Genomic DNA, 26804 nt, shown 5'->3' on the forward strand with positions numbered 1-26804 from the left:
GTATTGCTTGTACTACAGTATATCCTAAGAACAGTATAGACAATTAATATGTTGAGAGTTATATAGATAAATGCATATATATATATATATATATATAGATAAATTAGATAAATATATATATATATATATATATATATATAGATAAATATAGATAAATATATATATATATATATATATAATATATATATAGATATAGATATAGATAAATATATATATATATATATAAATTTATATATATATAAAATAAATATAATATGTATAAATAAATATAGATAAATATATATATAATAAATATAATATATATATAATAAATATGATATTTATATATAATATATAAAATATATATATATATGATAAATATAATATATATATGTATGTATATATAATAAATATAATATATATATATATATATATATATATATATATATATATATATATATATATATGCATTGGCTCAGCGTGGCTCAGTGGGTTAGAGGGCGCTCCGCTCTGAGCCCGAAGGGGAAAGGGTCGGAAGATCGAATCCGAATCCAAGTGGGATCATTGGTATAGACATCAGGAATTGGAACAAATAAAGTCTCATTGGGGATATTGCTCTACACGCTCCAACCAAAGTCCCCACCAGGGTAACGCTTTAGCCCTTATCCAAAAAAGGGATATCTGGCGTAAAACTCACACTATACACACTATATATATATATATATATATATATTTATATATATATATGTGTGTATAAAGGGTGATGCCCTGGAAAGAGGAAATTATAGAGGTATAAAGCTTTTAGATCAGATAATGAAGGTAATGGAAAGAGTTTTAGAAGGTATGATTAGAGAAAAAGTGAATATTGATGAGATGCAGTTTGGGTTTATGCCAGGTAGGGGGACCACTGATGCCATATTCATTGTTCGACAGCTTCAGGAAAAATATATTGGTAGGAGAAGGGATCTTTATTTTGTTTTTGTTGATTTGGAAATGGCCTTTGACAGAGTCCCTAGAGAGGTAGTGAAGTGGGCGATGAGAAAGCTTGGGTTGAAGGAGTGGCTGGTTAGGGTGGTTATGGCCATGTATGTGGGTGCTCACTACCAGGTGAGAATGAATGGAGATTTGAGTGATGAGTTTTCCGTGAATGCTGGTGTGCATCAGTGGTCAGTCTTGAGTCCCATGTTGTTTATCATGGTACTTGAAGCCTTTTCACTTGACTTTAGAAACGGACTCCCGTGGGAGTTGTTGTATGCTGATGATTTGCTGTTGATTGCAGAGAATGAAAGGGAGGCGGAGGAAAGGTTTAGGACGTGGAGAGATGGTATGGGGCAAAAGGGTTTAAGGGTAAATGCAGATAAAACAAAAGTGATGATATCTAGGGTTGGTGGCGGTACCGTCAAAGACGAGGGAGAGTGGCCATGTGCAGTTTGCCACAATGGCGTGGGAAGTAATTCCATCTTGTGCGATGTGTGTGATAAATGGGTGAATAAGAGATGTAGTGGTATCTAGAAGGTAGACTGTGAGATAATGCTGATTTTATGTGTATGCAGGCGTTGCCGGGGTGAGCAGGTGGAGATTGTCAGACGTGAAAGGATATGAACTTGCTGGTGAATCTCTTGTGAGTGTGTGGAAGAGTTTTTGTTATTTGGGGAGACATGTTGTGTGCTGGAGGTGGGGCTGGTGTTTAGCTCTTGTGGCTAGGAGTGAGAATTGGTTGGAATAGAAGTTCACAGGCAGCTCTTGCCTCTCCCTGACATTGAGAGGGCTCCCCTCCCTTACGTGCTAAAAGGGGTCTTTGGTATGCAGCATGTGTTAGGAGTGTAATGTGCTGTATGGTGCAGTGAGACCTGGGCAGAGAAGGAGGAAGATATTCGCTGGCTCAGACGTACAGAAATGACAATGATTAGGTGGATGTGTAGTGCGTCCCTGGTCCAAGGCCTGGAGGGGCTGGGTTTACAATGGAAGAAGTTGAGAGGTAGGGATGGGACTGGAATGTATTGGTGTTGGTGATGAGAAGAGGTAGATTGGAGTGTGGTTTTGGACATGTGGAGAGGTGATGGGGGGATGATAATTGGGTGAGGAAGGTGAGGAAGTGTTAATACTGGGGGTGGGGGGTTATGATGGAGTAGACCGAGAAAGACATGGGACGAGGCTTCATTAAGTGTGTGACCTTTAGGGTTAAGGGGACTGAACAAGGAGGCTGGGCAATGGATCGTGCAGCGTGGAGAGCTGCTTTATTAGGTGACCAAGGCCGACACATGCAAGCATGTTGGAGCCTTTAAAAACGAACGATATATGGTACTGAGTATATATATATATATATATATATATATATATATATATATATATATATATATATATATATATATATACAGTATATATATATATATATATATATATATATATATATATATATATATATATATATATATATATATATATATATATATATATATATATATATATATATATATATATATATATATAAAATGTAAGTAAAGATGTAAACTAAAGGCAAGTAACCTTATAATTGTTCCTTCCAAGAAAAAACAAAAACAATACAGCAGAGAGCCAAATTCAAGATCCGTTCATTTCGAGATGCCTGGACACAGTGTGTTTGAAAGACTGGAGATCATAGGAAGTAGGAAATACAGACAGAGGAAGATAGTTCTAGAGCTGACTTGCTGCATAAGTGAAGGACCAGGAGTAACGGTTAACTATTGCATAAGAGAGTTGGATAGAAAAGGGATGAGAGTTTGTTGCTAGACGGGTACTATGTGCCCGTCGTGGTGGTGGAGGGGTGCAAGCAGATAGTTCAGAGGTGCAGTGACCACTAATGTAGTGACAGAAAAGAGATAAAGATGCAACAGTGCAGTGAAGAGAAAGAAGTTAAAGGGAGCCAGGAAGAGTTAATGAGACGATAAGTCTTTGACTCAAACTTTTTGAGAAGAGCAGTATGTGGGGAGCCTCCCCACACATGAGAGTTGTACCCATGTACAAAGTCAACAACTGTGCAAGGGTAAAGAAGGTACAGAGACGGCTTACCACATCTAATCTCTTTGACGCAAATTTTACGAGATGCAATTATGATCTTTCCAAGACACATCCTGAAAGAATGAAGCCCAAGGTATGTTCAAAGATGATGCAGGATTGAGGCAGATATTATTAAACATTAGTAGGTACTCCTGTGGATGATTTTGAAGGGCTGATAGGTGTAATAACTGAGTTTTTCACACATTAAAAACAACAAAATTATTTTCACCCCAGTCAGAGATACGAGCCAAGTCAGACATTAGGTGTACCATAACCCCATCCCTTGTTTGTCAAAGTAGGTTCTGAGATGGAAGCTGAGGGAAGCGAATGGAAAGGTGATGAGTGGAATCATCAGCGTATGAGTGGATAGGGTTAGATGTACAGCTTAGAAGGTCATTGATGAATAAAAGGACGAGAGCTGGTGATCGGACAGATCCCAGAGGAACACCACTATTGATAGATCTAGGAGAAGAGCGATGGCCTTCTACAACAGCAGCTATTGAACGACCAGAAAGAAAGCTAGAGACGAGGGCACAGATAGAAGGATAGAAACCGTAAGAGGGCAATTTGGAAAATAAAGATTTGTGCTAGACTCAATCGAAAGCCTTAGAGATGTCAAGTGCAGTGGCAAAGCTTTCACCAAAGTCCCGAAAGGAGGATGACCAGGAGTCTGAAAGGTAGGTGAGAAGATCGCCAGCGGAACATCCCTGATGGAAACCATATTGACGATCAGAAAGAAGGTTGTGATAGGAAAGATGCTTGAAATTTTTTTTGTTAAGAATAGGCTCGAAAACTTTTGAGATACAGGATGTTAAAGCAATTAGGCGATAATAAAAGGGCTGAGATGGTCACCCTTCATGGGACTGGCTGAATGAGCACAAACTTCCAGCAAAGAGGAGAGGTTCAAGTTGATAAACAAAGGCAAAAGAGTTTACCTTGGCAGGGTGTATGCACAGACGCACAGTTCTTGAGAACAACAGGAGGGACCCCATCAGGCCCATATGCCTTGTAAGTACCGAGGCCAGCGATGGCAGAAAATACATCAGTTGAAGAAATTTTAATGTCAGCCATGAGAAAGTCAGAAGGGGGAAGTGATGTAGGAACAGCACTGGAATCCTCTAAGGTGGAATTGGGGGAGAAAGTCTGAGTGAAGAAATCTGCTCTATTGATAGACGAAATAGCTACAAATCCATCAGAGTGGAAAAGAGGAGGGAAGGATGATGAGGTAAAGTTGTTAGAAAAGTTTTTGGCAAGGTGCAAGAAGGAGAGGGAAGAATTCGAGTTGGAGAGTTCAGAGCATTTAGTGTGGATTAAATTATTTTTAGCAGAGCGAAGAACAGACTTAATATGATTCCGGGCAGAAATATAAAACGGATGAGATTCAGGGGTGGGCTGGCTCCAGTGCCTTTTGTAGGCCTTCACCTACAAGCGTGATTAAACCAAGGTTTCTTCGCATTAGTCAAAAGATATGAGAAAGGAATGTATGTTTCTATGCCTGAGAGAATAATCTCCGTAATGCGCATGGCACACTCGGCCAAGGAAACAGTAATCATTCAAGGGAAAATAAAAGAAGTACTGCCTAGGGCCCTCCCAATCAGCAGCTCCAAAGTGCCACAACCGACGTTTCTTTGGAGGGTCCATAGGCCGAAGGATTAGTTGTGTGGAAGAGGTCAAGTATGTTGGAACTCTCTCCAAAGTGGTCAGTGATATGGGTAGAGTGCTGTAAAAGCTGCTGTAAGTCATTAAGAGTAGAAATGATGTAGGCTTGTTCACCAGGTGGATCAGTGAAAGGAGAGGACAGCCAAAGTTGGTGAACATTGAAATCTTCTATAATGGAGATTTAAAAAGAAATTAGAAATGTATAGGATGTGTTCCATCATAGAAGTAAGATAGTCGAGGAATTTTTCATAGTCAGTAGAATTAGTGGACAATTAAAAAGCACAGACATTAGTCAGAGAATGACAGGAAAGCCGAAGCAAGAGTCGAGAATTCAGAAGAATCAAGTTCAGGAACACGAGACCAAGATAAGTCATTGTGTACATATACACAACAACCACCTTTGGCTTTGAAATGAGTATAGAAAAAGTAGAAGGATACAGAGAAGGGTTTGCTATCAGTTGCCTCAGACAGCCGAGTCTCAGTTAGGAGGAGAAAATGAGGTTTAGAGGAGAGGTGGTGCTCAACAGAAAGTTAGAGGAAAGGCGGCGAATGTTGCATGAATGAAAAAGTGAGTTAGACAGTGGTTCCAGGCATCACGCTGGGTCGTAGTCGGGAGAGGGGCAGATGGTGGGGGCATTTATGGTCCCCCCCCCCCTGGGGACTCTGAGGCCTGAGTATGAGATGACATTTTGACTGAATTTTGGAAAGGAAGTGTAGTGTGTAATGTGCAAGTAATTTGGTGCTGACAGAGAAACTTGTATTGGAGAATTATGCTAGCCTACTCTCTGTGTCACTGAAACAGTGAAAAAGATCAGCAAAGGGGGATGGTCAGGAACTAGTTCCGAGGGCTGATGAAACGGGAGCTCCAGCTCTCCCTGTCATCATCTTTCCATCCACCTTGGGAGTACCGCCCTGCTCAAATGGTGCTACAGTCTACTCCCTACAGTTTAAACATGTCCCTCTTGCATACACTGCTCAGTGGCTCCTGATCGACTTCTTGGCACACCTCCTGATGTATCTTCTTAGGACAAAGTGAAAAGTTGGCTATGAACATGTACTTCATTTGTTGTGGGATCAGTTAAGGTCCTGCCCAACATCACTCCCTCTTTATCATGCCATGACTCCTGTGCTCCACAAGTTCCAGTGGAGCACAGTGTGTCATATATCTTGCAGGACAGCAGCATCTCTGACTCAGTGGGGACAGACGTAGTCTCTCTGGTTGTCACTAGCAGATTTCCATGCCCCACAGCCCTCAGCGGAACACTCCTTCCTCCTAACCGCACTTCCTTCAAACAGAAGTCAAGCAGGCAGCGGTGAGACACCAGGCAGTCCAAACCCAAAACACAAAGGACCCCAGTGTCGGCACCACACACGGCCGGGGTGTCTTCTTCCCTCCTAGCCTTATTCTGATATCCACTGGTCCCCTAACCTCAGCACAGTGCCCTATGACTCTACACAGCCAGTGCGATGTCTCTGGAAGCTGCCTATGACTAACCACATCTAGCTGCACCAAAGAATTTTCTGGTCTGGTATCGACAAACATTGGGCAGGCTGCACCTATGATCTCAACATCCACCTGATAACTGGCTGAAGCAGCCCTCGTGCACAAGGTCACATGTGGGGCACTTTTGCTATAGGGTGGCTGCTGCCCTGCTTCACCATCCTTCCTTAGTTTCCCTCTTGTGGAGCCTGCTCTGTCTTCTCTTGTTGGGTCGTCCATTTACAGTCCTTTTTCAGGTGTCCCTGTTGTCCACAAGCCTAACACTCTGCCATCTTGTTGATTCCGTTGCACGCCATTAAACGTACCCTTGTTCTTCACTGAGCCCTTATGAGCCTTGAAACCAACACTAAAGTCAGTGTGGAAGCTTGAGTAGCTGGACTTTAAGTGTGACTGAAACTCAAGGGTACTGGCCATGACTTCCTACAGGCTTAATGGTTTGGCCTGCTTCACGTGAATCTTCAGTTGGGAATTGTCCAGAGTACTGATGAACTGGTCCTGAAGCAGCACCACTAGGAAGTCAGAAATTGGCTCCTGGGTAAGCTTTATGGGTCAAATTCTCTTGGCCCTGGGCCAGTTTTGTAGAAGCTCCCCTATCGTGCAGGTGAGCCTCCCTGACTTCCTTCTTCTACTTGCGCAAGGACCTCCACAGCAGAGCCCTTAAGGCTGGTGGCCAGCTGAGCCGCACACAACTGGTTGTTCCATCTATTCTGACTGGCCATGAGCTCAAACTGGGCACGATAAGCCTCCCAAGACACCTTGCCATCAAAATTCTGAGGCTTTTTCTTCACTGGCACATACATAACATCTTGCAGGACCCGACTGAGACTCACAGGGACATAGTCAGGGGCCATGGGACATCCACACACCTGTCACTGGCGCCGAAGGGGTGTGCTGGATGTTAAATCTTAACCCGCCCCGCCACAACTGATTTTCCACCACTGACTCCCTCCAATCCTGACCACTTTTGGAATAAAATTTTTTTGGCTCAAACCTCCGCTTTTGGTGAGAAACATCGAAAATTCATAGAGAAATCGCTCACCTGAGGTTTAAAATACTGGATACAGGTAGCAATACCCCTTATCTTACTGGGTTTTCCATCAGGTTGGCTCCAAAGAAAACAAGCTCTATGGGAGGGGAACTATTCCACACCACTCACAAACGGTATTTATTTATTTATTTGGTACGAATTTATATGTAGTACGAGAGTATATTGGTTTTCACACAGTAATATAGGCAATATAATCATTATTTCACTCACTAAACACATCAACATACCTGACCTTTTTTGGCGACATTACCTGATCATCATTTTTTACTGTTTCTTCCTCTAATGCTACATAAACTTTGTCCTCCACATTGTCATCGATTGGGGAATCACTCTGGCCTTGAATTTCGTACCGTGGCACGACATGTCTTTACTGGCCAGGTCACTGGTAACAGGTGAATTGCCGAGACAATGGCGTGCGGGGGGGGGAGGTCATGCAGGGTAAGGCATTGTCTCTGCCTGGCATCTTGTAGAGGAAGGTGTCCCGTGTATACATACCAAAAATCACGCGCAGAATTTGAAAAATGTGCAAATGACACACCTTGCAATTGCGGTGCGTTTATATATGTCAACGGGAGTCAGTGACAAAACGTTTGGACATATATATATATGTCAATGGGACGCGGCAGGTTAACTAAACAACGATCAAAGAGTCTGACCCTGTTACTCAATTCCTGTATTTCACTTCACACCTTATCCTCCACTATACAATAAACTTCATCCCTCACCTGGTCACTTATATATTCTTGCTACCTTGCTGTGTATTTCACTTGTCTCTTTGTTCTCCATTATACAGCAAACTTTTCCCTCAGTTCTCTTACCTGGTTGCTTCTTCTCTCTACCTCGCTGTGTATTTCGCTTTTCACCTTATCCTCCAATATTCAGGAAACCTCTTCCCTCACTTCTCTTACCTGGTCGCTTTATTCTCTCTACCTTGCTGCACACCACCTCTGTCATTGCTTCAGTTTCCTGGTCACATCCTGCAACTCTCCATTCCACTTCTCACGGTCCTTCCTAGAATTCATTTTTCCAAGCTCGGCCTCTCTCATCAAATTCCTCTCGTAGCTGGTGAGGTCTCTGTCTGCCCATCTGGCTGTTCCTAATCTTCCATAATGTTGTGCTTGGGTTTCTTTTTTTCTTGCAGTGCTCTTAACACTGCGTGTATCTTTAATTTTGTTCTCGATTTCTTTTGTTCTTCTTGCTGCTCCTTTTGTTCTTGCTGCTTCTTTTGTTCTTCTTGCTGTTTCTTTTATTCTTGCTGTGCTCTGAACATTGTGCGTATATCTCTCTGTTGTTCTTTTTGCTGTGCTCTGAACATTGCATTACTGCCAAAGAGACGTCCGCCATTTTGGCAACCTGTCCATACGTCTCCATCTCACAAAATGTATCCCCCACCTGACACCAATTTACAACCTTATAAGGTTCCGCTGATACGTCGAGAACAACACGTAGATAGGCTAGGCGGTTAACCAAAGGCAGATTAACGCTTTAGAGTTTTATTCCTTCTAAGCACAACTGTGGTACACTTGCAAAACACTGACTTTCCTCTCCCACGTTAACTCTGTCCTTCACTCGCTATAACACATTCAGTGATTGACTAACAACTCTCACTGACTCTTTGTCTGACAATTCCATCCGTCATTGAATACTCTCATTGTTCAACCCACTAACTCACTAAACTGTTCAGTGATGATAAACGTAACTCCCGCACACAACTCACTTCGTCCGTCACTCGTGGCTAACTGATTTAAACTCAACTGTCCCTTAAAATACTCCTACCCATACAGCCCCGAACACTCAGGAGTCTAGTAGAGAACTCACATTTTCTGACGCAGTAAGGCACATAAATTAACACTGCACAATAACAATAGCGACAAAAACGAATTCTTCAGTTAAAAGTAAATAAAACAGATATGCCCACATTCCCAGAATATTCCTCACATCTCCAGATATAAACATTAGGATAATCCCACGGCATAACACTAATTTCTAGAATGTTCCTCACATCTCCAGATAAAAAGCACTACCCTTATGTTACAGGCATAACAATATACCAACAGAGAGCAAATATAATTCAAAGCTTTATACCTCCTCCAACTGCTGAAAGGCTTATTTGACAAAAATTATATTTCAGCACTTGAGAGAGAGAGAGAGAGAGAGAGAGAGAGAGAGAGAGAGAGAGAGAGAGAGAGAGAGAGAGAGAGAGAGAGAGAGAGAGAGAGAGAGAGAGAGAGAGAGAGAGAGAGAGAGAAATGCATGTATGTAACAGTGTTTTAATGTTTGTCTTATTTTACTACTGACCGTGGAGTAGATACCGTTGCCCTCCCACGCAACTCTCTCGTAGTCCCGAAGGTCATATCCAGCTGGGGATAAATGCATGGAAGGTGAGTCCACGGACTGCGAGTATGTATTTTGTGTTTTTCATAGGATTCGATTGTCAACCGAATCAGGTAGACAAACAGATAGATAAAATGAATGATTGGTTGGCTGACTTATTGATTGAATGACTGACTGATAAAGTTAGATAAATAGATGGAGAGAGAGAGAGAGAGAGAGAGAGAGAGAGAGAGAGAGAGAGAGAGAGAGAGAGAGAGAGAGAGAGAGAGAGAGAGAGAGAGAGAGAGAGAGAGAATCAATTGGTCTCACTTCCATGAGTGCCAGAGGAGTGATTGAAGTAGTCATTAGAACCCAGGTAGTGGCCTAGGAAGGTGTGGAAGCCCCGTTCAGTGGGGATGTAGGCACGGTCACAGAAGCCCAAGTGCCACCTGCAAAAGATAACAAAATAAAATGGAAAAGTGAACATATATATCAATCAATCAATCAATCATTTCCTGTGGCACCCCACGGGATGCATAGGGCATCGATGAACTCTCTCCACCAATATTTGTCTCTTGCCATCTCCTTAAGGTCCCACCAACACCCCTCTCCGGCTTCTCTTTTCATTGTCCTCAACCAGGTTTTCCTCCCTCTTCTTCCTCTAGCAGTCCACTCTGGCACATCCTGTATTAAACTGCATTCTTTTCTATACATGTGCCCCAGCCACTTCCAGCGAGACAGTCTCACGTATTCATCAACTGGCTCCACTCTTGTAATATCCCTTACTCTTTTATTTGTAACTCTGTCTTGCCACTTTACTCCAAGTATCCTTCTCAGTATTTTATTCTCAAATCCTAGTACTTTCTGATCTGTTGCAATTGTACTGTACCATGACTCATGCCCATTAATTAAAATTGGTCTAACCATGGACTTGTAAATTTTTACTTTATCATGTACAGAAAGCATATTATTATTCCAGACAGGTTTCAACATTCCAACAGCTCGCCAAGCCTGTCTAATCCTCTCCTCAATTTCATTGTTTAATGATCCATTTGATGATACAATCATTCCCAGATATTTAAAATTTTCTACACCCTTCACCACATTATTCCCAGTTACACATTCCATTTGGTTCTCCACGTTCATCAAAATAATTTCAGTCTTTCCACAATTTATTACCAATTCCACTTTTTCTCCTTCCTCCATCAGACAATCAAGCACCCTCTGCATCTCGCAAATACTTCCGCAAATCAGTACAATATCATCAGCATAGTCCAAATCCATCAGCCTCTCATTTTCATTCCAGTTAATTCCTGCACCTGTTCTGCTTACAACCTTTCTCATAACATAATCCATAACCAAAACAAACACCAAAGGCGAAAGAATCCCTTCTTGAATCACTCCTGACCTAACTTCAAATGGATATATTATGTATATATATATATATATATATATATATATATATATATATATATATATATATATATATCAAATGGATATATATATAACCTACTGTCTCTTTTCCTAAAATATTGTGTGCAACACATATTTTAGGAAAAGAGACAGTAGGTTAATTACGTATGAGTCTGGGGGAAATAGCAGTCAGATTATTTTCTGGTTAGGAGGGCCGATAGGAGGTTAGTGAGGGATGTTAAAGTTATAGGAAGTGAGGAGTGTGTGCAGCAGCACAAACTATTGATTTGTGATATGGTGCTTAAAGAACAAGTGATGAAAAAGAGGACTTATGTACCTAGCAGGAAAATATGGAAGCTGAAAAACCAAGTAGTCAGGGATGCCTTCTATAGCGAGTTGAGGAGAGTGGTGGCTGAACAGGGAGCTGTAGACAGAGGCGTTAATGAACAGTACAGAGCCCTCAAGAACAATTTCTTGAGAGTTACTGATGTAACATGCAGTTGGACAAGAGGACCACCAAGACATAAAGTAACTTGGTGGTGGGATGAGGGTGTAGAAGCTGCAGTTAAGGAGAAAAGAAGGCTTTTCCGGGAATGGAAGAAGGGTGGTAGCAAAGAGGAATATTTGGCGGCCAAGTGTAGGGCTAGAAGAGAAGTATACAGGGCAAAGTCTGAGTCAGAGAGACAATTACTTGATAACCTAAATCATGGGGAAAGGAAAAATATATTTAGGGTGGCAGGTCAGGTGAAGAGGGATAATCGGGATATTATAGGTGAGCAGTGTATGAAGAATGATGAAGGAAGGGTAGTGGTGAACAGTGAGGATATGAAAGATGCATGGAGAGAGCATTATAACCGGTTGTTGAATGAGGAGTTTGACTGGGACAGGGAAGGTTTGGAGCCAGCAGATCCAGTGTCTGGCCCTTGGCCTTTGATTGATACTGCTACTGTGAGTGAGGCAACAGGCAGGATGAGGGTGGGGAAGGCAGCAGGTGTGTCTGGGTTGACTGCCGAAATGTTGAAGGCCTCAGGCGATACAGGGGTGAGTTTAGTCACTGACCTGATAAATAAGATTATTTATGAGTGTGTTGTCCCAGATGATTGGCTGAAGAGTGTAATTGTAAATGTGTATAAAGGGAAGGGTGATGCCCTGGAAAGAGGAAATTATAGAGGTATAAAGCTTTTAGATCAGATAATGAAGGTAATGGAGAGAGTTTTAGAAGGTATGATTAGAGAAAGAGTGAATATTGATGAGATGCAGTTTGGGTTTATGCCAGGTAGGCGGACCACTGATGCCATATTCATTGTTCGACAGCTTCAAGAAAAATATATTGGTAGGAGAAGGGATCTTTATTTTGTTTTTGCTGATTTGGAAAAGGCCTTTGACAGAGTCCCTAGAAAGGTGGTGAAGTGGGCGATGAGAAAGCTTGGCTTGGAGGAGTTGCTGGTTAGAGTGGTTATGGCCATGTATGTGGGTGCTCACACCCAGGTGAGAGTGAATGGGGATTTGAGTGATGAGTTTTCCGTGAATGTTGGTGTGCATCAGTGGTCAGTCTTGAGTCCCATGTTGTTTATAATGGTACTTGAAGCCCTTTCACGTGACTTTAGAAACGGACTCCCGTGGGAGTTGTTGTATGCTGATGATTTGGTGTTGATTGCAGAGAATGAAAGGGAGGCGGAGGAAAGGTTTTGGAAGTGGAGAGATGGTATGGGGCAAAAGGGTTTAAAGGGTAAATGCAGATAAAACAAAAGTGATGATATCTAGGGTTGGTGGCGGTACCGTCAAAGACGAGGGAGAGTGGCCATGTGCAGTTTGCCACAAGGGCGTGGGAAGTAATTCCATCTTGTGCGGTGTGTGTGATAAATGGGTGCATAAGAGATGTAGTGGTATCAGAGGTAGACTGCGAGATATTGCTGATTTTATGTGTACGGCGTGCCGGGGTGAGCAGGTGGAGATTGTCAGACGTGAAAGGATTGAACTTGCTGGTTAATCTCTTGAGTGTGTGGAAGAGTTTTGTTATTTGGGAGACATGTTGTGTGCTGGAGGTGGGGCTGGAGCTAGCTCTGTGGCTAGGGTGAGAAGTGGTTGGAAGAAGTTCAGGCAGCTCTTGCCTCTCCTGACATTGAGAGGGCTCTCCCTACGTGCTAAGGGGTCTTTGTATGCAGCATGTGTTAGGAGTGCAATGCTGTATGGTAGTGAGACCTGGGCAGTGAAGGAGGAAGATATGCCAGCTCAGACGTACAGAAATGACAATGATTAGGTGGATGTGTAGCGCGTCCCTTCGTCCAAGGCCTGGAGGGGCTGGGTTTACGATGGAAGAGTTGAGAAGTAGGATGGGACTGGAGTGTATTGGTGTTGTGATGAGGAGAGGTAGATTGAGGTGGTTTGAACATGTGGAGAGGATGGGGGATGATAATTGGGTGAGGAAGGTGAGAAGTGTTAATACTGGGGGTGGGGTTATGAGGGGTAGACCGAGAAAGACATGGGACTAGGTCATTAAGTGTGACCTTAGGGTTAAGGGACTGAACAGGGAGGCTGCAATGGATTGTGCAGCGTGGAGAGCCGCCATAGGTGACCAAGGCCGACACATGCAAGCAAGTTGGAGCCTTTAAAAACGAAACGAAACGAAACGAAACGAAACGAAAACGAAACGATATCCATCATATGGATATACTGTGTATATCTATCTATCTATATCTATCTATCTATCTATCTATCTATCTATCTATCTATCTATATATATATATATATATAATATATATATATATATCTCATCTCATCATATGGATATTCTGTGTATATCTATCTATCTATCTATCTACATATATGTATCTCATCTCATCAGCCGTGAGTGTCCACTGCAGGACCGGCCTATCCCGACCGAAGTGGGTGGCTTAGGCTGTCTGGTAGAGATTGTATGTAGGGTGAGAAGTGCTTGTAAATGTAGTGTTGGAGTGGCTTTGGATGTGTGTGTAGTCTGTGAACCAAGTGTAATCGGCCCGCGCAAGCCAACTGGGTGCAAGCATACTTTTTAGTATGCGACAGTGGTTCAACCACAGCACCCTTTATGTCCGCCATTGCAGTACGTGGCTAGAAGAACGCTCCCCAAGTTTATTACCCTGGCGTGGCGTGAACCCTCGTTCTTCAGTGTACGATAACGCACACTTTACCACTGTACCACAGAGGCTCCAAACATTTATATATATATATATATATATTGGAGAGACACATTACACTCGTGTGTACAAATATATTTGTATGCTCCTGACTGGGAATCGAACACTGGACGTCTTAGATAGAAGTCAGGCACTGATACCACTCGACCACGGCATGGTAACAGCTGGGTACATTTAATTTTTTTTGACGAACCAGGTAAATCCATTATGGGAGGATATATTTCAATCACAACACATTAGGAACATTTCACAGCCCCACGCAACTCGGCAAGTGACAGCAGTTTTAATCTATCCCCGACACAACACAAGCATCTTAAGATGTTGGAGAGAGACACATTACACTCGTGTGTACAAATATATTTGTGCACTTCTGACTGGGAATCGAACCCTGGACCTGTTAGATATGCTGTGATCGAAATTATCCTCCCCTAATGGATTTACCTTGTTCATCAAAAAAAAAAAAAAAAAAAAAATCAGGTGTTCACAACTTTAATCACATTGTGGTTGAGTGGTACAAGTGCCTGACTTCTATCTAAGATGTGGAGGGTTCGATTCGTAGTCAGGAGAGTACAAATATATTTGTATACACGCGTGTAATGTGTATCTCTCCAACATTTAAATAAACCAGTGTGTGTTGTGTCAGGGATAGATTAAATCTGCTCTGTCACTTGCCGAGTTGCGTGAGGATGTGAAATGATCCTATTGTGTTGTGACTGAAATATATCCTCCCATACTGCATTTACCTGGTTCGCCAAAAAAACGAGGTTGTCGCAGCATTTTATCACGTCGTGGTCGAGTGGTATTAATGCCTGACTTCTATCTAAAAGGTCCAGGGTTCGATTCACAGTCAACATACAAATACATTTGTACACACGCGTGTAATGTGTACGTCTCCAACATCTAAATTTAGACGCTCATGTTGTTTCTGGGATAGATTAAAACTGCTCTGTCACTTGCCAAGTTGTGTGGGGCTGTGAAATGATCCTCTTGTGTTGTGAATGAAATATATCCTCCCATTATGGATTTACCTGGTTCGTCAAAAAAATGGGTGTACAAAGCTTTTATCACGCCGTGGTAGAGTGGTATCAGTGCCTGACTTCTATGTAAGAGGTCCAGTGTTCGATTCCCAGTCAGGAGCGTATATATATATATATATATATATGGGGGTAGGGGGGGTTTTCAAGAATACTCCCCCAGTATCCGTGCATGTCGTAAAAGGCGACTAAAAGGGTTGACAGAGGGTTAGTGCCCCTCCCCGGAAAACAACTAACTAAAAAGACAAACAATAAGCCTCGGACAAGGACTGACCAAAAGATGACGACCAAGGACCGGACAAAGGACATGGTAATCGGAACATGGAATGTAAGGGGAGCGAATGATGAGGTGAAAGAGAGAGAGATTGTCCAGGTGCTTAAGAGTGCGAAAGTTGATGTATGCGGAATAACTGAAACAAAATGGAGAGGTGAGAATGTGAGAGAATGGGAGTATGGATGGGGTATATGTGCAGGAGTAGGTGAGAATGAGAGGGCAAAAGGAGTATGTATAGTTGTGAGTAAAAGATGGAAGAAGAGCATAAGAGAGTATGGATCAGTTGGGTCAAGGATTGTGTGGGTAAGACTGAAAGTTGGAATACAAATGTGGGCGATTGTATGTGTGTATGCGCCAACGCAAGATCGTACAAGCAGAGTGAGAGAAGAGTTCTGGACAAATGTGGAAGTGTGCATGGAAAAGTTTGGAAGGAATGATAGAGTGTTTTTGATCGGTGATATGAATGGTAAAGTAGGGAATGTGAAGGTGGATGGAATAGTTGGTGAGTGGGGTGTGCCTGCTGTGACAGATGAGAATGGCAGTGCGTCAGTGGACATTTATGCTGGGAGGGGGTTGGTGATAGCCAATACCCTCTTCAGGCACAAAATGATCCACAGGTATACATGGCGAGTGATGGGAAGGGTGGGTGGTGAACTGAATGAAAGGAAGACAATGATTGATTATGGATGTGTGGATAAAAGGATACGAAAATGTGTAATGGATGCAAGAGCTTATAGAGATTGGGGGAGTGGACTTTCTGACCACTACTTGGTGGTGGCCAGAATCAAGGTCCATTTAGGATGGAGAAATAGAAGAAGGGAAGAATGAGTATTTGTAAGGAGAGTGGAAAGGTTACGAGAGGATGAGAAAAAGGCAGAGTATAAGAGAGAAGTGGAGGAACGATTAGGGAAATATGAACTGAAGTAGATGGGGGACGTGGAAGGTGTGTGCAGGATACTGATAGAAGAAATATGTGCAGCATGTGATGTGGTGTGTGGGAGGAAGAGAAAAAAGGGGTGTGCAAGGAACAGCGTGGTGGAATGAAGAGGTGAGACAGGCTGTGGCACAAAAGAAGAAAGCATACAATGAATGGATGAGAAATAGGGGCGTGGAAGAAGTTGAGAGGCGGAAGAAAGAGTTATATGTAGAAAGAAAGAGAGAGGTGAAAAGATTAGTAAGAGAGAGTAAGAAGAGAGTGGATGAGGAATTTGGAAGGAACTTGAGTGTAAAGTGGAGGGACTGTAAGACATTGTTCTGGAAAGAGGTGAAAAGAGTAAGACAGGGTGGAAGTGAAGTTAGCAAGGGAGTGAAAGATAAAAATGGTAGAATAATAGTGGAGAAGGAAGAAAAAGTGAGCAGATGGAGAGAACACTTAAAGGAATTGTTGAACATAGAGGATGGAAGTAATGCGAGTATAAGTGGCTGGGGAATGGCTGGGAGAAGGAGGGAGGTGAGAAGACAGGAAGAAATCAGTAGGATAGAAGTTGTGGAAGCAATGAAGAAAGTGAAATTGGGGAAAGCCCCAGGAATTGATGGAGGGTGTGGTGAAATGCTGAAGTATGGGGGAGTGATAGTAGTAGAATGGATGTGGAAAATGTGCAGATTGGCCTGGGAGGAAGGTAGAGTCCCGGAGGATTGGAAGTCAGGTATAATTATTCCCTTGTACAAAGGAAAGGGGGAAAAAGAAGTGTGTGGTAATCATAGGGGCATTTGTCTTCTTAGTATAATAGGAAAAGTGTATGGTAGGATACTTATCGACAGAGTTAGAGAAAGAACAGAGGAATTAGTTGGAGAAGAACAGGGAGGCTTTAGGAAGGGAAGAGGTTGTGTAGATCAAATATTCATTCTTAGATCTTTAGTGGAAAAGTTTCTAGAGAAGGGAAAGAAGTTGTATGCAGCTTTCATAGATTAGGAGAAAGCATATGACAGGGTGGATAGACAAGGATTGTGGAAAGTATTAAGAATATATGGAGTAGATGGGAAGTTGTTGAATGCTGTGAAGAGTATGTATGATGGTGCTAAGGTTGGAGTGCGTGTGGATGGTGAACTGAGTGAATTTTTCACTTTGAAGGTTGGGTTGAAACAGGGATGTGTCATGTCTCCATGGTTATTCAGTCTGTACATGGATGGGGTAATAAAAGAGGTACAAGGTAGGGTAGTGGATGTTGGAGTGGCCCTGGTGAGAGAGGGTAGTGTTTGGAAACTCCCTGTACTGTTGTTTGCAGATGATACTGTGTTGTTGAGTGAAGACGGAGAGCTGCAAGGCTTGGTGGATGAGTTTGGGAGAGTGTGAAAGAAACGGAATCCAAAGGTGAATGTAGGGAAGAGTAAAGTGATGGTCTTTGAGAGAGGTCAAGTCAGTGAATGTACAGCGAGGTTGGATGGTGAGGAATTGGAAAATGTGAGTACGTTTAAGTACTTGGGTAGTGTGATGAGTAAGGATGGAGGTTTGGAGGGTGAAGTGCTTGAAAGGGTACAGCAGGGAAGAAAGGTTGCTGGTTCCTTGAAAGCATTGATAAGAAGCAGGGAAGTAAGCATGGAAGTGAAAAAGTTACTACATGACAGTATTGTGATACCAACTCTAACGTATGGAAGTGAAGCTTGGACGTTGCTGGAAGGACCAAGTCAAGAGGGAAAGCAGTGGAAATGAGTTATTTAAGAGGAGCCTGTGGAGTCACATGGAGAGACAGGCTGACAAATGAGGATATAAAGAAGCGTTGTGGTGTGGATGTGGATGTGACAGGAAGCGTTAGGAGGAATACATTGAGGTGGTTTGGCCATGTGGAGAGGATGGAGGGTGAAAGATTAACGAAGAGAGTGTATGTGAGTGAGGTGGAGGGGGGAAGAGGGAGGGGGAGGCCGAGGATGAGATGGAGGGATGGGGTGGAGAGGTATATGAGAGAGGGGGAGTGTGGGTTGGGAGCGGGGCAGTGAAATGGCTGGGGACAGGGCGACGTGGAGGCAATTTGTTTGTGGCCACCCCGAACGGGACTGAGGCGTCTGGCAATAAATAAAAAAAAAAAAAAAAAAAAAATATATATATATATATATATATATATATATATATATATAATATATATATATATATATATATATATATATATATATATATATATATATATATATATATATATATATATATATATATATATATATATATATATATGTGTGTGTGTGTGTGTGTGTGTGTGTTATATAGATAGACGGATAGATAGATATACCGTATATTTATAGGGAGGAGGCTGTAGCACCGGCCGATCAGGTGGTACTCCTGAGGGGAATGGTAATGCTGGTGAGAGGGAGAGGTGGAGCTCCTGTTTCACTAGCTACTGTACCTATCCATCCCCCTTTACTGACCTTTGCAGTGTGACACTAACATGGAGAGTAGACCTGCATACTCTCCCATCATTTCCTCTAACTATATTATACACTAAACCACATGTGCTTTACATATCACACAACGTACTCAACTACATCACAGGGGTTGATGCCATCAAGGGCATGCGGTCTGAAAACTTTGTCCCCGGTACTTAGTGGCGGATCTATTGAGGGAAGGCGTGATGAGGGATCCACGAGCATAGATCGTGGGGCCAGGGTGAGATGGGGCTCGAACCTGTGCTAGAGGGTACAAGGCACTGCGGTTCCCAGGCTGCTGCTTCTGCCCAACAGAGAGGCACTCAAACCTGGGAGTAGCACCCCAGGAGGCTGTCTTATCAATGGGTGTATAATGGCGGGGCAGTTACAGTTCCAAAGTGCGCTTGGAGAGTGTCGGTGCCCCGACGCTGTTACCATTGCCACTGGTAAGGCTGGTGGGCTAGGGGTCCCAGATATATTGCTTGGAGCTGGGACTGTACAGTGGGTGAGGCCTGTGGCATGTCTCTCCTTTATTATTTTTACTGATTATAACAATGTTTAAGAATGAAATTCAAAGCAAGCCTGAGGACATTAAATCACCTAGGGGTATCAGAGTGACATCGTAGAATGTGGGAAGTTTTAGGGGTAGAGCGGGGGAAGTGGTTGAGACATTGTGTAGAAGGTGGGTGGATGAGGGATGTGTGTGTTGGTTGGGGAGAAGTGGGTTGAATTATGTCATGAATGTTAAGAGAGTAAGCGATAAGATAACAATAGTGAATATTTTGTTCGGTGGGAAAATGGTTGCATTTATATCGGCTTATGTTCCACAAGCAGGTTAGGATGAGGTAAAGGAGAGATTTTGGAATAATTTAATAGGTGTAGTAAGTTGTACAGGGGATGATGAGATTGTAGTTTTGGGAGGGGACTTAAATGGTCATGTAGGTGAAGCAGCTCAAGGATATGAAGGAGTTAATGGGGGATGTGCATATGGTACAAGGAATGAGGAAGGGGGAAGGATACTCGAGTTTGGGGAAGCAATGAACGTGATTGTGTGCAACACATATTTTAGGAAAACAGAGAGTAGGTTGATTACATGTAAGTCAGGGGGAAATGGCAGCCAAACAGTCTATATCCTGGTCAGGAGGGCTGATGGGAAGTTAGTGAAGGATGTTAAAGTTATAGGGAGTGAGGAGTGTGTGACATGGTGCTTAAGGAGCGCGTAATGAAAAAGAGGACATATGCACCTAGGAGGAAGATATGAAAGCTGAAAAACCAAGCAGTAAGGGTTGCCTTCTAAAAGATGAGGAGAGTGGTGGCTGAACAGGGAGACGTTAATAGAGGTGTTAATGAACAGTACAGAGCCCTCAAGAGCAATCTCTTGAGAGTTAATGATTCAGTATGTGATTGGACAAGAGATCCACGATGACAAAGTAACTTGGTGGTGGGATGAGGGTGTAGAAGAAATAAGTCTTTTCCGGAAAAGGAAGAAGGGTGGTAACAGAGAGGAATACTTGGCTGCCAAGCGTAGGGCTAGAAAGAAGGTTCACAGGGCGAAGTCACAGAGACTTTTACTTGATAACCTAAATCATGTGGAAAGGAAGACTATGATATAAAAGGTGGCAAATCAGATGAAAGAGGGAGAATAGGGATATCATACGTGTGCACTGTGAAGGATGATGAAGGAAAGGTAGTGGTGAACACGGGATATTAATGACGCATGGAGAAAGCATTACAGCCAGTTGTTGAATGAGGAGTTTGACTGGGAGAGGGAAGGTTTGGAACCTGCTGATCGAGTGTTTGGCCCTTGTCCAATGAATGACGCTGCTACTGTGAGTGGTGCAATAGGCAGATGCAGGTGAGGAAGGCAGCAGGTGTGCCTGGGTTGAGTGCTGAAATGTTGAAAGCCTCAGAAGATAGGAGTGAGGTTAGTCAGTGACCTGATAAATACGATTATAAATGAGTGTGTTGACCCAGATGATTGGCTAAGGAGTGTAATTGTAAACGTGTATAATGGGAAGGATGATGGCCTGGAACGAAGAAATTATAGAGACATAAAACATTTAGACCAGATAATGAAGGTAATGGAGAGAGTTCTAGAAGGTACGATTATAGAAAGAGTGAATACTGATGAGATACAGTTTGAGTTTATACCACAGAAAGGGACCACTGATGCCATATTCATTGTTCGACAGCTTCAGAAAAAATATATAGGAAAGAAAAGGGAACTGTACTTTGTTTTTGCTGGTTTGGAGAAGGCCTTTGGTAGAGTCCCTAGAGAGGTGGTGAAGTGGGCAATGAGAAAGCTTGGGATGGAGGAGTGGCTGGTTAGGGTGGTTATGGCCATGTATGTGCGTGCTCGTACCCACGTAAGGGTGAATGGAAATTTGAGTGATGAGTTTTCCGTGAATGCTGGTGTGCATCAGTGGTCGATTTGAGCCCTTTGTTTTTCATGGTACTTTAAGCCCTCTCACGTGACATCAGAAGTGGACCCCCATGGAATGTAGTGTATGCTGATGATTTGGTGTTGATTGCAGAGAATTAAAGGGGGACGGAGGAAAGATTTAGCAAGTGGAGAGATGATATGGGGCACAAGGACTTAAGAGTAAACGCAGGTAAAACAAAAGTGGTCGTATCTAGGGCTGGGGGCGATACTGTAAAGAAGAGGGAGAGTGGCCATGTGCGATTTGCCACAAGGGCGTGGGAAATTATTCCATATCGTGCAGTGTCTGTGATAAGTGGGTGCATAAGAGGTGTAGTGGTATTAGAGGTAGACTGCGAGATAATGCTGATTTCATGTGTGTGGTGTGTCGGGGAGAGAAGGTGGAGATTGTCAGGCGTGAAAGAATTGAACTTGCCGGTGAGTCTCTCGAGTGTGTGGAAGTTTTTTTTTTTTTTTTTTTTTCTGAGAGACATATCATGTGCTGGAAGTGGTTCTGTGGCTAGAGTGAGGAGTGGTTGGAAGAAGTTGAGGGAGCTGTTGCCTCTCCTGACACTGAAAGGGTTCTACCTCCATGCTAAGGGATCTTTGTATGTATCATGTGTTAGGAGTATAATAATGTATGGCAGTGAGACATGGAAAGTAAAGGAAGAGGATACTTGCAGGCTCAAATGTACAGAAATGACAATGATTAAGTGGATATGCAGTGCGTCCCTCAGTGTGAGGCCTGGGAGGGCTAGGTTTACGATGAAAGAGTTGAGGGGTAGGATGGGACTGGAGTGTATTGGTGTTGTTATGAGTAAATTGAGATGGTTTGGGCATGTGGAGAGGATGGGGAATGATAATTGGGTGCAGAAAGTGAGAAGTGTTAATGTTAGGGGTAGGGCTGCGAAAGGCAGACCAAAAAAAAAAGACCTGGGGCGAGGTCAATGAGTGTTGCCTCAGGGATCAGGGATTGAATATAGAAGCTGCCAGAGATCGAGCTGCATGGAGATCCACCATTAGTTGACCAAGGCCGACGCATGCCAGCATGTTGGAGCCATCAAAAACGAAATGAAACGAGAGAGAGAGAGAGAGAGAGAGAGAGAGAGAGAGAGAGAGAGAGAGATGCTGGCAGGCTTGGGTTATTTTATACCTGAAGATGTGAGGAATATTCTAGAAATTATGTGCAGTTAGTTGTCATCTTACGATGGGATTACGTTCCCACGAATCCTTCGTAATTTTATTTGATTGTAAATCGAAAATTTATTCATCATACGATACAGTACTGTCAGAAGTCAGATATACAGTGCACATTAAGAGGTTGCACATACGTTGAAACAACTTTTAAAGTTAATAATATGCACAAGTACTGCAAATAACTGTTACTCAAAATATAGAACTGTATTTAAATAAACCTTAGAACAACAGTAATAACAAATGAAAACAAAAATTCCTCCAAGATCGCCTCATCTGCCTTCACATCAGCACCAGCAGCCTCACCACTATCTTGACGTGTAGGAAAAACGTTTTCAAACATTATAAACCATGAATAGCATTAAACTACGCATCACAATCAGGACCAATCAGGACCCGCACGTTCCTTTAACGGATTAGAAATAAATGAGTGCCTTGGTAGCAAACTATCATACTGTAATATACGTAATTTTGCAGTGAAGGGAAACTGTAAACAATAACATATAACAATAAACAATACATTCATATATAGATAACAGCTATTAATTATAGCTGTCAAGTATTATAATTCTGATATTCCATACCATCATTCAGGCCTTCGTAGTATGTGCGAATTGATCGTAAGTTGAGGACTATCAGTATTATGCCTGTAGGATTAGATTAGTGTTTTATAACTGGAGATGCGAGGAACATTCTAGAGATTTCAGCATCTATGTTTTGTTTACCTTCACTTTTACCTTATGATTTAGCTGTTGTCATTATTGCTATTGAGTATTGTTAATTTAAGTGCGGTACTGCATGAGAGAATGTGAGTACTCTGTTAGGCTCTAGAATATTTATGGCTGCACTAATAACAGGATCTGGGGGAAGGGGGGAATATTACGGGACCCTCTTTAAATCTTAGCCTGCTGACAGTTAACCAAGAGTAACGGACATAAATGAGTGCATGGAGGCCAGTGGGGGAGTGTGTCAGACGATTCAGTTCAGTTGAGTTCATTTATCCTGAGAGTAATGGACGATGTGAGTGAGTGCGCGGCGACCAGTCAGAGAGTTTAGAGAACTCAGTTTAGCTTAGTCAGTGAGCCAGAGAGTGACAGAATGAGCTACTGTGCCGCCAGTCAGCTAGAGCCAGCCATACTGTGAGTCAGGCAGTAATGGACAGTCAGTGAACAGTGAGACAGTAAATGGTTAGTGAATCAGTGGTGGACTGACAGTGATAGAGTTTATGACAGTGAGTCAGTGAGAGTTAATCAGTGAAGGACGGAGTAGTCAGTCAGTGACTAAGTGAACGGACAGTGAGCAAGTGTACTAGTGAGTGAAGGAATGAGTTGACGTGAGAGAAAAATGTCAGTGTTTTTCAAGTGTACCTCACCTGTTCTTAGAAGGAATAATACCTTGAACCATTCACCTGCCTTTAATTAACCGCCTGGCCAGTCTAATACAGCCCTACGGCTGTAAAATTGGTGCTATGAGTAAGGGTACGGCTTGAGGGATTGAGAACCACGGACAGGCTGACAAGACGGGGGACATCTATGGCAGAGATACTCGCAGTGTTGAGAGCACGTCATGAAGTACAAGAGAAATATCGAAAATCACAGCTTGAAGAAGAAAAGAAAAAGATATACTCGCAATGTTGACAGCATATCATGAAGAACAAAAGAAATAATATAAGGAAGAAAAGAAATCCTAAGAAGTACAGCTAACAGAACAAAAATAATATCTTGATGAACAGAAGAAATATTATGAAAAGAAATCAAGAAGCACAGCGAGACAAACAAAGGAAATATCAAGAAAAAAAAAAACACACAACACCACGTAAGACTTGAGGACCACCTAAGTGGACAAAGACAGGAGCTTCGCCAGCTACAAGAGGAGCTGCAGGATGGAACCAGGTAAGTGAAGCAACATTGGGAGGTGGCATGCAGCAAGATAGGGAGAATAAGTGACCAGGTAAAGAAGTGAGGGAAGAGGGTTCCCCTACAGTGGAGGATAAAGTGAGAAATGAGATACAGGAAGTGAATAACAGGGTCAAAGTCCTTGAACAGCGTTTGACTGAGGGTCAGCACCCAACACACCTCTTTGGTGCCAGTGACAGGTGTGCAGAAGGTGGATGGTGAGATTGAGGAAGCAGCATGCCCAATGGTCGCTGACACAAGATCAGGGAGGCAGCTGGAAGAGGTGGGTCAAGGCAGCTTTCAGAGACTTGCAGCAGCTGTGGGGAGTTATAGGCACTGCACTGGATTTAGGGGACCAATGGGCAACGGGATGCAGCAGGGAGGTAAGGAAGAGACCCTGGCCATGTGTGTTGCCGAGGCTGGGAACCCCTGCATCTTGGGTTTGCACTGCCTGGTGTCTTGCCACTGCCTGCTTGATGTCCATTTGATGTGGATGTGGCTAGGAGGAAGGAGTGTTCCACTCTGGGCTGTGGAGAATGGAAGTCCATTAGTGACAACGTGACAGACTATGCATACAGTTATCCCTCTTGAGTCAGAGATGCATGCTGCTGCCCTGCAAGATCACAGTACGCTGCACTCTGCCTTGTGATTGATGTGGCTCAGGGGCCACGGCACGACAGAGGAGGGAGTGATGGTGGACAGGATCATACAGTAGTTGACCCTACATCAGAAGTACCCGTCATCATGGCCAAGTTTTCACTTCGTCCCAAGAAGATACATCATGGCACAGTTGCGGAGTTGTGCCAAGAAGTCGATCAAGAACTACCAAACAGTGAATGCATGAGGTGTACGGTTATGCCCTAGGAAGCACTACCTGACTACTTGGGGGATCTATTTGCCAGGAGCACCGAGTGTCTGAAGAAGCCGAAGATGGGGGAACTGGAGGGGCTTTTGGTAACGCATGCTGACATATCTTCCGCAGGAGACCTGGACCTGAGAAATGCACTTGAAATGGAGCCGAGGACCAGCTGGACACCAGATATTTTTTTTTTTTTTTTTTTTTTTTACCAAGAGTAGATTTTAAACTTTAGTAATACAGGATATTGAAGCAATTGGATGTTAGAAAGCTGGGAACGGTCATTCTTATTCAGGACTGGCTGAATGAGAGCGAACTTCCAGCAAGAAGAAAAGGTACAAGTTGACAGACAAAGGCGAAAGATTTTGCCTAGGCAAGGTGTAAGGACAAAAGCTTAGTTTCTGAGAACAACAGAAGGGACCCCATCAGGCCCGTGCACGTTGTTAGTACTGAGGACAATGAGGACAGAAATGACATCAGCTGAAGAAATGTTAATGTCAGTCATGAGGAAGTCAGTGGGGGGAAGAGATGCAATAGCTCCAGAACAATTTAATGTGGATATGGAGGAGAATGTCTGGGCAAAGAGTTTCGCCTTATAAGCAGAAGAAACATTTACAGAGCCATCAGAGTGGAAAAGAGGATGGAAGGAAGATGAAGTAAAATTGGTGGAAGGGTTTTTGGGAAGATGCCAGAAGGAGTGGGAAGAATCTGAGGTGAAGGGTTCAGAGCAATTAGTGTGAGTGAAATTATTCTTAGAGGAGCAAAGAACAGACTTAGCAAGACTCTAAGCAAAAACAATAGAGATGAGATTCAGGGGTGGGTTGGTACCTGTATCTTTTGTAGGCCTTCTCCTTGTTGTGGACAGCGTTAGAACAATCATAGTTAAAACCAAGATTTTTTTTTACATTAGTCATAGAATAAGTGTCTGCTTCCTTGCCCGAGAGAATAACCTCCATACTGCGTGAGTCACACTATGATGGCTCTCGGCCATGGAAGCGATTACTATTCCAGAAGGGGAAAAAAAAAAAAGAGGTATTGCCAGAAGGCCTCCCAATCAGCAGCTCCAAAGTGCCACAGTCTCTGCTTCTTGTGAGGGATCTGCAGGCCTTACTGGAGGGATAGGATAGCATAAGCCCATAAGGTGATAAGGTTGTGATATGGAGGAGCCCAACAGAGAGAACATATTAACAATGTCAGCAGAATGATTAGTTATATGGAAAAAGTGAAGTATGTTGGAACTCTCACCCTCTCACCAAGGAGGTCAGAGATAAAGACAGGGTGTTGTACAAGCAGCTCTGAGTCATTAAGGATAGGAAAGAAGATGTAGCCTTGTTCATCAGGTGGATCAGTGAATGGAGAGGAGAGCCAAAGGTGGTGGTGAGCACTGAAATCACCTAGAATGGAGATATAAGAGAAAGGAGAAGGTGACACTGCGTTCCATCTTAAAAGTAAGATAGTCAAAGAATTTCTCATCGTTGGTAGAATTAAGAGATAAGTACACATCACGGATATATTTAGTCAGACAATGACAGGATAACTGAAGGGAAAGTGTAGAGAATTCTTAGGATTCAAGTTCAGGAACACGATAGTAAGTTTTGTTGTTGAGGACATATATACAACAACGACCTTTAGCTTTGATATGAGTATAGACAA

At 42.9% G+C, this 26804-nt stretch overlaps 1 protein-coding gene across 1 annotated transcript in view; it reads right to left on the reverse strand.

Annotated features, from left to right (window-relative positions):
- Window positions 1-26804, reverse strand: part of LOC145413474 (arylsulfatase B-like) — a 62155-nt gene that overhangs the window by 11667 nt on the left and 23684 nt on the right. The window contains exons 4-7 of the mRNA XM_080283172.1: window positions 9879-9985; window positions 9522-9583; window positions 6805-7041; window positions 6011-6178 (exon numbers count right to left, since the gene is read on the reverse strand). Coding sequence (XP_080139298.1) covers window positions 6011-6178; window positions 6805-7041; window positions 9522-9583; window positions 9879-9985 — 574 coding nt within the window. The remainder of the gene's footprint in view (window positions 1-6010; window positions 6179-6804; window positions 7042-9521; window positions 9584-9878; window positions 9986-26804) is intronic.

Source organism: Coenobita brevimanus, chromosome 96 (assembly GCF_032717465.1).
Source record: "Coenobita brevimanus isolate Jiangsu-jjx chromosome 96, ASM3271746v2, whole genome shotgun sequence".
Classification (NCBI taxonomy): domain Eukaryota; kingdom Metazoa; phylum Arthropoda; class Malacostraca; order Decapoda; family Coenobitidae; genus Coenobita; species Coenobita brevimanus.